The 15,713-nt window shown below is 45.3% G+C and overlaps 1 protein-coding gene across 1 annotated transcript in view; it reads right to left on the bottom strand.

The window, feature by feature from the left end:
• LOC124615421 (guanine nucleotide-binding protein G(o) subunit alpha) overlaps positions 1–8,476 on the bottom strand; it is a 533,614-nt gene extending 525,138 nt beyond the window's left edge. Inside the window, exon 1 of the mRNA XM_047143294.1 lies at positions 8,359–8,476. Within this exon, the coding sequence (XP_046999250.1) occupies positions 8,359–8,476 (118 nt within the window). The remainder of the gene's footprint in view (positions 1–8,358) is intronic.
• Between the last annotated feature and the right edge of the window lie 7,237 nt (positions 8,477–15,713).

Below are 15,713 nucleotides of genomic sequence, written 5' to 3'. Positions count from 1 at the left end.
CAACGCTGGTGACTACTTTGAAGGACAGTAACAGGTGCAAACATGTAACTCCTTTGTATCGGTTGTGAATAAATAGTTGCCACTATTTAAGTTCCAACCCCCGTGTAACCGATTCCCATCGATGGGCAACGAATCCACCACTTAGTGCGGCTGAACAATTACATCTGACATCCTGCGGGGATCTCACAGCAGCGAGCATGGAGGACGTGGAAAGAGACTGCGGGTAGATGGCGCTAGGTGGGAGTGGGGGTGGACCGAGGGGCGTGCCGAGACAGTCCGCGCACTTGCAATAAACACTGTGTTCAAATGGCTCTGAGCACTATGGGACTTCACTTCTGAGGTCATCAGTCCCCTGGAACGTAGAACTACTGGAACCTAACTAACCTAAGGACATCACACACAACCATGCCCGAGGCAGGATCCGAACCTGCGACCGTAGCGGTCGCGCGGTTCCAGACTGTAGCGCCTAGAACCGCTCGGCCACTCCGGCCGGCTAACACTGCTGTGTTCGGGTGGCGCAGTGGTTAACGGAAAACTCTAGGAAGCAGGAGATTCCAGGTTCGAATCCCGGTCTGGCACACATTTTCCCTCGTAGCCGCTGATTTCGCGTAAAGTTCCGATGCAGCTGACATCGATGGTCTCTTTCCTTTCCTTTCTATTCTCTCCCCTCCTCCCACTCTCACCTTCAATTTACGAATGGTCTCTGTTGTTCACAAATAAGCAAGCGCCGTAGCGGAGGGGTTGCGTACTTCCTTTAATGATTCGCTGGAAGACCGAAAAACAGCGGAAAACGAGCCGTCACCTGCAACTGCGAACCGGATACCGTGCCCGCATCTCGTGGTCGTGCGGTAGCGTTCTCGCTTCCCGCGCCCGGGTTCCCGGGTTCGATTCCCGGCGGGGTCAGGGATTTTCTCTGCCTCGTGATGGCTGGGTGTTGTGTGCTGTCCTTAGGTTAGTTAGGTTTAAGTAGTTCTAAGTTCTAGGGGACTGATGACCATAGATGTTAAGTCCCATAGTGCTCAGAGCCATTTGAACCAACCGGATACCGTTCCCTTGCTCTCGCTAAATGTTTACACTAGAGGCATGCTGTCGCCGGTGTTCTTTCGCTTCTGTGAACTACAGACTTTACTGCAGGAAGAGGACAAGCACCGAAAATATGAGACCCCTATTCAGCTTACTCTTAAACCCAACAAACCAGCCAGTGACACCTCGACCTCCAGAGCAGTCTGCCTCACCTTAGTGTTTAGCGAGGTATCCGAATTCAAACTCCTACAGTGCATACATAAACAATCATATATCACTTGTTAACCAAAATTCATGTATCATAACTACCTCCTGCACCAACATATTCAATAAACCACTGGTTGGGAGCGCCTACAATTTTGCTGAGACGTTATCTTCGTGTTTCCCTGCGAGTGATTTTTTTGCACAGTTCGACATCCGAGGTTCCAATTAGAGACTTCCCTCGTTAATGAAAACAGTAACTCCTCAGTTCTACGAAAATGACATGACATTAATCAAAGAGAATATATGAGCGTTATCTGACGGAAACAAGATTTTGCCTTCATATCGGTTTCTGTTATCACAGAACGACAAATATTGACCGGCTGTCACTCCAAACAACTTACCCCTTCCGCTAGCGGAAGTAACGCGGAAAACGTTACTGTTTGTCTACATCTAAAAGAGGAACTTCAAAATGCACGTCACGCATTGTTATGGCAGACCTATCAACTTTTATCGAATGCTGCACTGCAGTTCAAAGATACGCAAATACAGTTAGATGCTATGAGATATCGATATGCATATATACAGATGGCGGTAGTATCGCGCACACGAGGCATAAAAAGGTGGTGCATTGGCTGAATTGTCTTTTGTACTCGGGTGATTCATGTGAAGAGGTCTCCGACGTGGTTGCGGCCGCACGACGGAAATTAACTGCCTTTGAACTCGGAATGGTAGCTGGAGCTACACGCTTCGGACATTCCATTTCTGAAATCATTAAGGAATTCAATGTTCCGAGATCCACAGCATCGAGAATGTGCCGAGAATACCAAATTCCAGACATTAGCTCTCACCACGGACAACGCAGTGGCCGACGGTCTTCACTTAGCGACCGAGAGGAGCTTCATGTATGTAGAGTTGTCAGACGTAGGAGACAACCAACAATGCGTGAAATAACCGAAGAAAGCAACGTGGGACGTATGACGGACGTATCCGTTAGGACAGTGTGGCGAAATGTGGTGTTAATGGACTGTGCCAGCAAACGACCGAAGTGAGTGCCTTTGTTAACAGCACTACTTCGCTTGCAGTGCCTTTCCTGGGCTCGTCACTTTACCACTTGGAGCCTACACGACTGGAAAACCGTGGTCTGGTCAGATGAGTCCCAATTTCTGTTATTAAGAGCTTATGGTAGGATGGCGAGGATTCCAGGAAGTCATGGACCCAAGTTGTCAACAAGGAACTGTGCAAGCCGGTGGTCTCTCCTTAATGGCGTGGGCTGTGTTTACATGGAATGGACTGGATCTCCTGATACAACTGGTGCGATCATTGACTGTAAAAGGTTATGCTGGCTTACCTGTAGACCATTTGCAGCAATTCATGGGCTTCATGTTCCCAAACAACGATAGAATTTTTGTGGATGACAATGTGTGATGTCACCAGGCCACAGTTGTTCGCGATTGGCGTGAGGAACATTCTGGACAATTCGAGCGATGTATTCGGCCACCCATGTCGGCCCACATGAATTCCATCGAACATTTGTGGGACATAATCCAGAGGTGAGTTCGTGCCCAAAATCCTGGACCGGCAACACTTTCGCTATTATGGACGGCTAGATAGGCAGCGTGGCCCAATATTTCTGCACGGGACTCCCAACGACTTGTTGACCCCATGCCACGTCGAGTTCCTGCATTTCACCTTGCGAAAGGACGTCTAACACAATATTAGGATGTACACCATGAGTTTTGTCGCCTTAGTGTGCATGAAACTATTTTTAAACATTGTCACCAAGTCTAAATAATCGTTCAATTCCTCTACCATAGAATTCCGCTCCTTGGTCACAGAAGCCAGAGCCATTCGAGAACCGGGTTGTGAACGTCCTCATCGATGGAAAATCTCTTCACCCCCAGATGTCCTTTCAGCTTACCGACAAGATGAGAATCGCGGGGTACAAGACCAGGACTTCCCGACCAGTATCACCCTCATCTGTTCGGCTTTGGTCAAATTGTTGGCACCGTTTCACTACTGCTGGAAGCGACGTTGCATTCGGTCCATATACCTCCAGGATCCCAAGGTGAATATGTGTACAATTATATGCTTTGCCCACAAGATTCGCAATGTCTAGCGTACTTCAGCTTTGGAGTACATTTCCAGTTGCCCCACCATTTCACTCTCACATTGTGATGCACATATGTACCGCAACAGAACTATATCTTCAAGAAACCCAGAACACGTACGCTCTTCTGACACTATTTGTTACTCAATTGTCTTAGCGTGGGACGACATGTGAAACTTCGGAGGGGCGTTCAATAAGTAAAGCAACACATTTTTTTCTGTAAGCAAATTGGTTTTATTCAGGGTTCAAATATACCATATTATTCCCTTCTTTTTGATCTACAAAGCCATATTTTTCGACATAATCTCTGTTCAATGCGGCGGCTTTACCGCACCGTACTGGGAGTGGCTGTATGCCCGCATGGTACCAGTCTATTGGTCAACTTTGAAGCCAACGTCTTGTTGCATCAATAACCTGCCCGTCATCCACGTACTCCTTCCCGTGGACTGAATTCTTCATTAGGCCAGAGAGAGCCGGGGTGTAGGATGGATGAGGGAGAACAGTCCAGAGAAGTTTTGTGAGCTGCTCTCGGGTACGCAGATCTGTGTGAGGCCTTGCATTGTCATAAAGAAGAAGTTCGTTTGTACTTTTGGTGGCGACGAATACGCTAGGTCGTTTCTTCATTTTTCTGAGGGTAGCACAATACACTTCTGAGTTGATGGTGCAAAACAGAATAACACCTTCAGAGTCCCAAAAGACCGTCGCCATGACTTTACTGGCTAAAATTGCGGCTTTGAACTCTTTCTTCAAAGAAGAGGTGGTGAGGCGCCACACAATGGATTGCCGTTTCGTTTCCGGTTCGGATTAATGAACCCATGTTTCAGCACCTGTGACGATGTTCGACAAAAAATGTGACGATCATTCTTGTAACGCGCAAGCAGTTCCGCATAGATGGTCCTTCTGTTAGATGGCAAGGAAGCCAGAAGGCATACACACTGGACGAGTCTGTCAGCACTACCAACAGAGACGTCCAGTTGGCAGCGGGGTGCTTGATTGTGATCCTTCGACCAACTTCAATGACAATTTCCCCACGTTCCAACATTTTAGGAGTCACAGCTGTGAGTGGCCGGCCGACACTAGGAATATCGGACACGTTTACGCGACCTTGTTGCATGACAAATGCCTCGCACAACGATTCACCGTGGTTTTGTTCACTTTCAGGTCTCCGTAGACATTCCACAATCGCCTATGAATATGTGCGATGCACTGGTTTTCCACCAAAAGAAACTCAATATCAGGTCTCTGCTTGGAACGGATCCCCGTTACAGACGGCATTTTAAAGACGACTATAGCGCCGCCACCTATCGGAACTTCATGAAACTATAGGCACTAAACCGGAAATATTCCACGATGTCCCACAACGAATTCCGCATTTTTCAATCCGCATTTTTTCAACCTGAGTAACGGAGAAAAAAAGTGCTGCATTACTTGTTCAACGCTCCTCGTACGTCAACACTGTTAATCTTTGACGAGAGTATACGAATATTAAAAACGTCATGTGTCACCGTTCCATTCTTTTTCGATTATTATTTTGCAAGATGTTATTGTTTCATTAAACGAAGCGTTGAAAAATAAAAATAAAAGCTATTTGTGGCCCCAAATGACGAAATAGATTTTATTCACAAACCGATGCTTATTCGAAAATACGAAGCAAATCTCTTTCATTAGATAATGTGAAACAAAATTAAACTCGAATTTATGGTTGGATTTATAGAATAATTAATCTTTCTAATGAAATCATAATAATTCCTACTATACGAATCCGGTAAATGTCACAAATATAAAGCGAAAGGGAATTTCGTTAGTAAATAATCACATTAGTTTCAGTCGTTCACTCTTTCGTAAAAGGCAACTTAATTTACAGTCCAAGATTGTTTTAAACGTCTTTGCAGAAAATAGAGTGATAGTATTCGGGTTTCCTTGTGCCAGGTACTACATATCACAGAAAATCTAGTTACTTCAGTCTTCTGTACGACTGTATGACCTATATGACTCCTCTTTGCGGGTGCGTCTAATACAAGACACGTTACCAAACTGAAAACAGTTCACGGCGTGCTGTGTACAAACAATTACGGAGCGTAACTGTCATGAATGAGTAAACAAATAATATAAAGAAAATTTTCCCCAACAGTTTTCCCTTAGCAGTCACATCCACTTTCTAGCAGGGAAATAAATGTGTGACACACAGCGTAGCTTTCTGTAAAAATAGAAATGGAGAAAAGAGACATAGGACATAGGAACACTAAAAAGAAAAACAGACAACGAAATACGTCATATTTTGTAACGCAAGTATGACTAATAAGCAAATTATTGGACAATGAAAAGTTTTGGAAAGAAATATAAGCAAAGAAGTGGTGAATGAAATGCAGATAAGTAGTAGTTGAGTACATAATAAAAAAGGGGACAAAACTAGAAAAGTAAAAGGAATTAAAAACTAGAAAACAGAAAGAGAAAAGTGACACAAAATTAATGAACAAATAATTAAATAATAAGTTGAAGATTTAGAGACCAGAATAGAGAAAATGAAAGAATGTAGAACCGGCCGTTGTGGCTGAGCGGTTCTAGCCGCTTCAGTCTGGAACTGCGCGACCGTTACGGTCGCAGGTTCGAATCCGACCTCGGGCATGGATGTGTGTGGTGTCCTTAGGTTAGTTAGGTTTAAGTAGTTCTAGGTTCTAGGGGACTGATGACCTCTGATGTTAAGTCCCATAGTGCTCAGAGCCATTTTTGAAACGATGTTAAACTTCTAACTAAACGTCAAACCCAGATACTTGAAATGGTAAAAGTTGGAAATAAACATATATTGAAATTTGTCAAGAGGAGAGTTTGATAAGTTGTCAGTATTGGGAAGTGCCATATTGTTAATAACAATACAAGTCCGTCTACATAATTTTGAGTCATAAAGAATTACCAGCTACAGGTGAGATGTGTGGAAGCCGCACAAAGGAGGTAAAGAGAAACTCCTCACCTTATAAATGGATTCCTCGAGCAGAAGCAGTGGAGTCGCAAGGTTTGGATATGTAAAGAGTCTAGGATCTGAGAAATAATCGATTCAGTCTTAAACGCGAAACGAAATGTCTACTGTGACAACGTGCTCTCGGAATCGAAAAGAATGTACGAAAACAAGTGACCGTAAGGAAAGAAAATTAAATTAATTCCCGAAGACAGCAAAAAGCGCGGAAAAATTGTGTTTATGATGCAACTCCCCGAGAATGCTTCACGAAGTTGACTGGAAGCATAAAGTAAGTGGACATCAGGGAGAAATAAATTGCAGAAAGAAATAAAGATAAGGAGCAGGGGAATATATAATGGTATCTAAAACATAAAAAAACGAAGAAAAATTTATCCACAGTGGCTATTGTTGGAGCGAAGACAGGTTTATATTATAATCTTAAAATGGAAAGGAAGCCCAAATTCCTTTCGAGTCACAAGGGATCATTTCAGCTACATAACATCATTTCAACTTTTGTACATGGCAGTTATCACTAGTCGATTTCTGCTATTAGTTGTGAAGTCTTGAAATATAACGTAAATTATTTATGCTCTTTGTCTGTGCAAATGAAAACAGGAGCAAGTCCTTGGCAACCTCCGGGTATAAAAATGAGTAAATAACGTGTTTCTCAAAATTTAGGTGAATAAACAAAAAATGTGGTTAAAAATTCAGTGAAAGGACACAATGAAAGAAGAATAACCAGTATGTGGACGTTGTGATTGTTCTTTTGTGTTCTACGACTTTGGAAAGCCTGCAACTATATCAGTAACGATTCACGTAACAAAGTTACTGCACCAATAAATTTTTTTTAAACTTTATTCCAATTTTTGAGCTTGCGTCATTTTTTAATATGATATCTGTACGTGCGTTATTTGTCTGTCTTCCCCCCATAGACGTCTACATACAATCTCAACGCACTGTGTCTACTTCATCTCGCAGAAATGAACGCACACGTGCAACATTTCAGTCATGATGTTTGTTTAGTTAACGGTTAACACAGTATACATATTCTTTAACGTAAAGAAACACTGCGAATGATGTGATGTGTGTGAAATTTCTATGAGACACAGAGAGCACAGTATCTAGAGGACATAAAAAGATTACTGAAGGGAAAGAGAGGCGGAGTAAGACAAATGCTGACATATCATTAAAAAATAATGTAAACTTCCGCTGCACTCAAAAAAGAGAATACATTATCGAAACGATTTGCGTTACGCATGAAAAAGAATACCTTTCGATAGGGTAATTCAGTCTCATTTTCGTCTTGTCTGGGAGATTACATAATTTTTGCATACGATATCCGCGTGTGTGTTCTTCTGTCCCTCTTCGCCTGAGGCAGTCGTCTTCTGATCTCTATCATTCGCCATAAATTAACACACGCGCAAAACATCATTCGCTGTGTGCATCATGACGCTTTCGCGTCTTTTTAGAAATAATGTTTATGCGGCTAAATTTCTGAAGTTTTATGGATGAATCATTCGCGTTGTATGGTTACGTGAAATCGTCTTTGTACCATGCTATCGTTAAACGTAAACAAACACTGTGTTGTATGTGTGTAAAAAGGGGGCACAGTGCGTTTACAACAACAAAGGACACGGCGGGGAAAGTGCGGCAGATTGACGCACACGCAAATATCGTACTAAAAATTTACGAATCAACCACAGAAATCGAAAAGGAGTGAATTCTCGAAATGCGTTGCGCTACGCACGCTGGTGAAGTAAGTTTATCGTTTAAATCAAAATGATGCAATAGCTTACAAGCAGCTGGATACCAGTAACTAATGAAAAATGTTAAAGTTGGCGTGAACACCACCGTGTTTTGCTAGTCGTTTGGACCACACGTTTGTAACACTAACAGTCATTCCCAGCGAAGAAAGAAAGAAGAAAGAATGAACATCAGAGGACTAAGCGGAGTTCGAACACGAGACCTTAGCACCGGTACTGTGACACTGTAAGCACTGAGCCGGCGAGTAAGGAAAGTGGTGCGGCTGCCGCGCGGGTTGCCTACGGGCGCGGCGGGCGCGCTGACGCACCGAGCAGCAGCAGCTTGACGTCCCTGGCGGCGCGCTCGCGCTCCTCGCGCAGCGCCTTCTCGATCTGGCGGCTGCGGTCGGCGGCGGCGCGCTCCTCGGCCGAGGCGCGGCAGCCCATGGCGAGGCTGAGCAGCCCGCCGGCCGCGCGCCGCCCCCCGCCGCCTCCGCCCCCGGCGGCGCCGCCCCCGCTGGGGCCGGCCGCGGACGCCTTGCTGCCGCCCGTCGCCAGCGTGCCGTCTGTAGGGCGCCGAGCCGCGCAGCACCGACCCGCGACGAATCGATGTGGACTCCGGCGGTCGACTGCGCCGCCGCTCGCCGCCGCCGCCCCGGGCGAAGCGGCCGCTGCGCGCGCACCGCCGCGCCTGGGGTAGGTCCGTGTCCGGAGGCGGACGCGCACAGGGCTCATCGATCCGGACAGCCCGTGGGCGGCGGCGGCGGCGGCGACGCTCGCTTTCGCCTCTACTGCGTGCCCGACACAGTCACAATACTGAAGCGTGTACACACTCACTCACACACAAACGTTATAACGACGTCTTCAGAAAACGTGCGCCTACAACATTAATTTCGATACTCTCCTAGCCCACAAAGATTTCCATTTTTATTGGAAGAGGAATTTACGTTTTCACTACGTTTTCCCTACGGTTAACTTAGGTTTAGAGCGTTTATAAGGATGCGCAGAGTCAGTTGAGGGATTCACAGTGGTGGAACTGCAGACGCGCGCAAACGTTATCAGACACGAGCTCTGCATACTCCTGTTGAACTCGCCGGCGGGTCGTATTGCGTCATCTCCGAACTCTCCCTCTCCGTCTACCCAGTCATTCGACTTGTGAGACTCCGCCAGTGCCCGGTTAACTAAAAACACGTCGCTTGAATCTGTTGTCGGGTACAAAGAAAAACGAGCACTGCAATTACATACGCAGCCGTTGGTCATTACGACCATTAAATACGAAGAGAATGACTGATCGATTAGCAGTGAATATGATTCTGTATTGAAAAATGTTCAAATGTGTGTGAAATCTTATGGGACTTAACTGCTTAGGTCATCAGTCCCTAAGCTTACACACTACTTAACCTAAATTATCCTAAGGACAAACACACACCCACGCCCGAGGGAGGACTCGAACCTCCGCCGGGACCAGCCGCACAGTCTGTATTGAAACTTCCTGGCGGATTAAAACTGTGTGCCAGACCGACACTCGAACTCGGGACCTTTGAAGCTGAGGAAGGGTCGTGAGTCGTGCTTGGATGCCGGCACGGTAGCTCAGCGTGTTCGGTCAGAGAGCTGGTTGGCCTCTGTAATAAAAAAAACTGAGTGGAAGCATCAACAAAACGAACTTGAACGGATGTCATGTGACGTCCACAACGACCAAACACAACGTAAAAAAAAGATAAAAGAAAGAAAAAAATTGGTAGAGCACTTGCCCGCGAAAGCCAAAGGTTCCGAGTTCGAGTCTCGGTCTGACACACAGTTTTAATCTGCCAGGAAGTTTCATATCAGCGCTTACTCCGCCGCAGAGTAAAAATCTCATTCTGGTTCTGTATTGTTTACATCTGTACATACGTATATAGTACACACAGAAGTATATATCTACCATGTGCGTGCGTGTGTGTGTGTGTGGGGGGGGGGGGGGGGGTAAAAATCGTAGAGGGAGACCAAGAGGTACAGTAACAACACACAAGAACACGTGGGTGAAGTGCATTCTCTAAAATGCGATTAAGTATTGTTTACTTACTGCAAATCTGAGGACCTGTACCTGACATTTTAAAACAGGTCATACAAATGGCTCTGAGCACTATGGGACTTAACGTTTGAGGTCATCATTGCCCTAGACTTAGAACTGTTTAAACCTAACTAACCTAAGGACATCATACACACCCATGCCCGAGGCAGGATTCGAACCTGCGACCGTAGTAGCAGCGCAGTCCAGAACCGCGCTGCTGGTACGGTTGCAGGTTCTAATCCTGTGATGTCCTTAGATTAGTTAGGTTTAAGTAGTTCTAAGTCTAGGGGACTGATGATAGGACACATTCTGAGACATCAGGGATAACCATTTTAGCGCTGGAGGGAAGTGTGCGTGCGTGTGTGTGTGGGAGGGGGGGGGAGGGGGGGTAAAAATCGTAGAGGGAGACCAAGAGGTACAGTAAGCAGGTTCCGAAAGATGTAGGCTGCAGCACTTATTCAGAGATTAAGAAATGTTCAAATGTGTGTGAAATCTTATGGGATTTAACTGGTAAGGTCATCAGTCCCTAACCTTACACACTACTTAACCTACATTATCCTAAGGACAAACACACACACCCATGCCCGAGGGTGGACTCGAACCTCCGTCGGGACCAACCGCACAGTCCATGACTACAGCGCCTTTGACCGCTCGGCTAATCCCGCGCGGTGATATTAAGACGTTCGTACAGTATCGAGTAGCATTGAGAGCTGTAGCAAAACAGTCTTCGGACTGAAGACAACAACAACATTGGTGTGAACCCCGAGATACGAGACACAGCAAGTACAGTGTCCAGGGAGACGCAACCTACTCGTGATCAGTCACCACAGGGAACACACACAACACAGACTGTGTTATACTTCCGTCGTACGTCATTCAAATAATTCCCAAGTGGACGTCAGTCCGCCAGACGCCGATGAAAGTGGACACACGGGGCCTCTCAGTCAGTATCATCACCCTGCATCAGCGTCAGTATTCGGAGTATCATCTGCGCCTCAAGAGAACAGCAGGGCGTATCTACCATAGTCGCCCAGAAGAGAGAAACCGGAGACTCTGTTAGTTACATGAGTCATAGTTTACTGGATCCAGGACGGAACCAGTGTTCGAAGATCGACCTGAACAACATTTTGACGTACCCTCCTCATATTTTAGTTGAGTATCTTGAAACTTGTAATAATAAATTATTGTAAATTGTTGCTAATGATGTTGCCACAGTTTCTGCTGTAGTTCGTCTAACCCTAATTGGCCCTGTGGCGAAACTGAATAGTTACTGCGAGCAAACAAGCAACCTCAATAACAGCAACTACTTGCTGTGGGAGGGGGATGGGTTCTCTTCCTGCCACAAATAGATTGGACGCCAAGAGTATCTGGTGAACACAACACACATCAGTGAGATATTTATTGTGGGCATATTACTTCTTGCTTTCTATGACAACTGCTTCAGTTTCACTCATCTGAGCATCGTGTCCCTCATGCCGTAATTTTGCATCTATCAACTCACTCACCTTCAGTAATGTGCTTACTTAGTCGGTCACTTTTTCCGTCTGTAGTGTCACTCATTTCCTCTTCAAATCATCAACAAATTTAATGACGTTAACGTCATGTCGCCGGGCCTGTTCCCTCGTCTCTTCGTGTGCTTTCACTGCGAGGTTTACAACGTGAACTACTTCGAGCGGGAACGTGGCTGTACCAAGTCACGCGACCTAGTTACTTACCGCTATGGCCAAATCTATGACTCTATTTATCGAGTAATAACATCTTTCAGTTCTCCTTCCTTGCTTCGAACGCTTCCGTGCCGAAGCGCAAAATCCCACTTGCGGCCGGAGCCAGAAGTCACGCGCAGTTCTCTTCTTCCGAAATGTTTTTCTTGACATTGCCAGCCTACATTTTAAATCCTCTCTACTTTAGCCTCCGTCAGTTATTTTGATGTCCAAATAACAAAACTCTATTAGTTTTAGCGTCTCATTTCCTAATTTAATTTCCTCAGCATCGCCTGATTCGATTCGACTGCATTCCATTGCCCTCGTTTTATTTGTGCTGATATGCATCTCATAATCTCTATTTCAAGACACTAACCATTCTGTTCAACTAATCATTTAAGTCCTTTCCCGTGTATGACAGAATTACAATATCATCGTCAAACCTCAAAATTTTTGTTTCTTCTTGTTGAACGTTTATTGCTTGCCCAAATTCGCTGTACATAAATTTAATTGAATATAGATTAAATTAAACTGTAAAGTTAAAATGCAAATACTCAGTTTTATTTTTCAGTCCAATTTTCTTCAGTCAGCCATCATCTTTTCTACCTGAAAAGACCTATTATGTAATACCAAGCTATTTCTGTAGGTTTTCAGTGCCGTCATTCGTGTGGATGCTGATAAATTTTTCGTACCCCAATCCGTTCGCTCCGCAATCCCTTTAAATCGGATATCTCGTATATTGATGGTCTCGATCAGTATTCACTGTGTTTGTAGGAAAGTGTAGTTTGTAAGACAAGTCTGGGTTGATTCGTCTGATTAGAAGACGTCGCACGGGGCGTTTGACCACAGAACAGAGAAAAGATCAAGGGTACCGGTATGTACATTTCATAATTTCTTCATGTGTCTGGTGAATGCATGAATTTTCCGCTACAAAAGTAAAAGAAAAATGGGAAGACTCTCAATCTGAAGGTACTGTGCGTAGAATTAACAATCTGGGAAGACTCTCCCACATCGAGTTACATATGGAGCCGACTGAGCATTCCTTGGAAAAACTGCATCCCTACCAGGTAAAAGACTAATAGAGGGAATGTTCAAAGTACGCGCAGCTAAAGAAAAAAGCAAAAGGAAGAGGCTGCCAGAAAATACACAGCATACTAGTGCAGCGAGTGCAAAGTTGCCATGTCCAAAGAACTATGTGTCAGAATGTATAGTATAAACAAAGCTATACAACGTGAAGATAGTGTTTAATAATTTATAATTATAGTTTTTTGATTATATTGTTACTGAATGTAGAACAGTAGATTACTATGACTATATTGATTTGCAACCTGTAGGTTCGAAGAACACGCAAGTATTACGGAGATGCTTTGGGAACTCATACGGAAATCACTGGAGGGAAGGCGACGTTCTTTTCGAGGTCATTTGAGGCTGACTGCAGAACGACTCCACAGTCGATAACGTACATTTTGCGTCAGGACCATAAAAATAAAATTAGAGAGAGGTTAGGGCTCCTACGGAGGCATTTAAAAAGTCGTTTTTCCATCGCTCTGTTTGCGAGTGGAACAGAAAAGGAAATGACTAGTCGTGTTACAGGGTGTTCTCCACCACGCACCATACGGCGACTTACGGAGTATGGAGAGTAATAATTTCTCTTTATGTGGTAAATTGTTTAAAGTGCTTTTAAAAAGTATCGGATATTGTTATAAGAGGACAAACTACATTCATGATCATAAATTAAGGATGATTGCAGAATGTGGTGCCACACAACGTGGCACTACACAAAACTAGCGCTAGTAGCATAGGCACATAGGGACTACACACGACACAGATCTGTAAGTCCACGGTATTGAGAAAACCGTCCCGAAACACAAAACGCCACTGTTTCCTGCGCATGTACCCCGACTTCAATATGGGATATGATCACCATGCACACGTACACAGGCCGCACAACGGGTTGCCGTACTCTGGATAAGGTGGTCGAGCAGCTGCTGGGGTATAGCCTCTCATTCTTGCACCAGTGCCTGTTGGAGCTCCAGAAGTGTCGTAGGGATTTGAAGACGTGCAGCGATACGTCGACGAGAGCATCCCAGACGTGCTCGAGGGGGTTTAGGTCTGGATAACAGGCAGGCCACTCCATTCGCCTGATGTCTTCTGTTTCAATGTACTCCTCCACGATGGCAGCTCGGTGGGGCCGTGCGTTACCATCCATCAGGAGGAAGGTGGGATCCACTTCACCCCTAAAAAGGCGAACATACAGGTGCAAAATGACGTCCCGATACACCTGACTTGTTGCATTTCCTCTGTCAAAGACATGCAGTCATACAGGTCCCTTTCAAGGACATTAAGGAGTTGATATGTGATTCCTGGTTCACGCCATATGAACTGTTCAGACTATACCTGGACTCGTCCGTGAATATAACCTGGGACCACTATTCCCATGACCAGGGGTCAATGGAATGCACCTTGCAAGTCTCCGGGCGGACAAACCATGTTTGTCGAGTCATCCGTAGACTGTGTGTCTGGAGACAACTGTTCCAGTGGCTGCGGTAAGGTCCCGAGCAAGGCTACCTGCAGTACTCCGTGGCCATCTGTGGGCACTGATGGTGAGATATCGGTCTTCTTGTGGTGTTGTACACTGTGGACGTCCCATACTGTAGCTCCAGGACACGTTTCCTGTCTGCTGGAAACGTTGCCATAATCGAAAGATCACACTTTGTGGCACACGGAGGGCCTGTGCTACGACCTCCTGTGTTTGACCAGCCTCCAGTCGCCCTAGTATTCTACCCCTCATAACGTCATCAATATTTGTTCTTTGAGCCATTTTCAACACACAGTCACCATTAGTACGTCTGAAAACGTCTGCACACTTACTCGCTGCACCGTACTCTGACACGCACCAACACACCTCTGCGTATGTGGACTGCTGCCAGCGCCACCGTGCGACGACCGCAGGTCAAATGCACCGCATGGTCATACCCCGAGGTGATTTAAGCCCGCAAACCACCCACAAGAGCGTTGTTTCACCATATATCAGCATTATCCTTAATTTATGGGCGTGAGTGTATAAGAAATGTTCCTACAATTGTGTGTCCAGACGCAAATGATTGTTGAGGTATCGGTTATTTCCTTGCATCGAAAATTGTGTAGTATTCGGTGATGTAGACAGGATTCACAAGATCTGGCATACTAAATTACCACTGTATGGATCTGTGGGCACATGCAAATCCTCGAGCAGTCAGCCGGCCGCGGTGGCCGTGCGGTTCTGGCGCTGCAGTCCAGAACCGCGAGGCTGCTACGGTCGCACGTTCGAATCCTGCCTCGGACATGGGTGTGTGTGATGTCCTTAGGTTAGTTCGGTTTAAGTAGTTCTAAGTTCTAGGGGACTGATGACCGCCGGCCGGAGTGGCCGTGCGGTTCTAGGCGCTACAGTCTGGAGCGAGCGACCGTTACGGACGCAGGTTCGAGTCCTGCCTCGGGCATGGATGTGTGTGTTGCCCTTAGGTTAGTTAGGTTAAATTAGTTCTAAGTTCTAGGCGACTGGTGACCTCAGAAGTTAAGTCACATAGTGCTCAGAGCCATTTTTGAACAGACTGCAATGAGAGGACAGATTAGTCTGTATGCAAAGTGGTATTGGTTTCAGAATATTTTAGAACAGAAACTTTTCTTCTAGTATGACCATTATCAGATCCTGTAGAAATATGTGACACTTTTTTTAACGCCGTATTATTCGCAAAAACCTAAGATTACGTAAAAATATAAGGGAAGAAAAACTAAACAGTCGTAGAAGCTGGAAATATGTATTAGATGAAGAAATTTCAGGATGTCGTGGAAGGTTAGCATCACACTTACATGTTGCCCAGTTTTCTTAATAAAAAAAATTTAAAAATCGAACAAAGTGGCAAGAATTATAAGAAATGGCCAGGTTAACATGGTC

The sequence above is a fragment of the Schistocerca americana genome, chromosome 5 (assembly GCF_021461395.2).
Source record: "Schistocerca americana isolate TAMUIC-IGC-003095 chromosome 5, iqSchAmer2.1, whole genome shotgun sequence".
Taxonomy (NCBI): Eukaryota; Metazoa; Arthropoda; class Insecta; order Orthoptera; family Acrididae; genus Schistocerca; species Schistocerca americana.
Note: the sequence above shows the minus strand (reverse complement) of the source record. Positions and strands in the feature narration are given on the sequence as shown.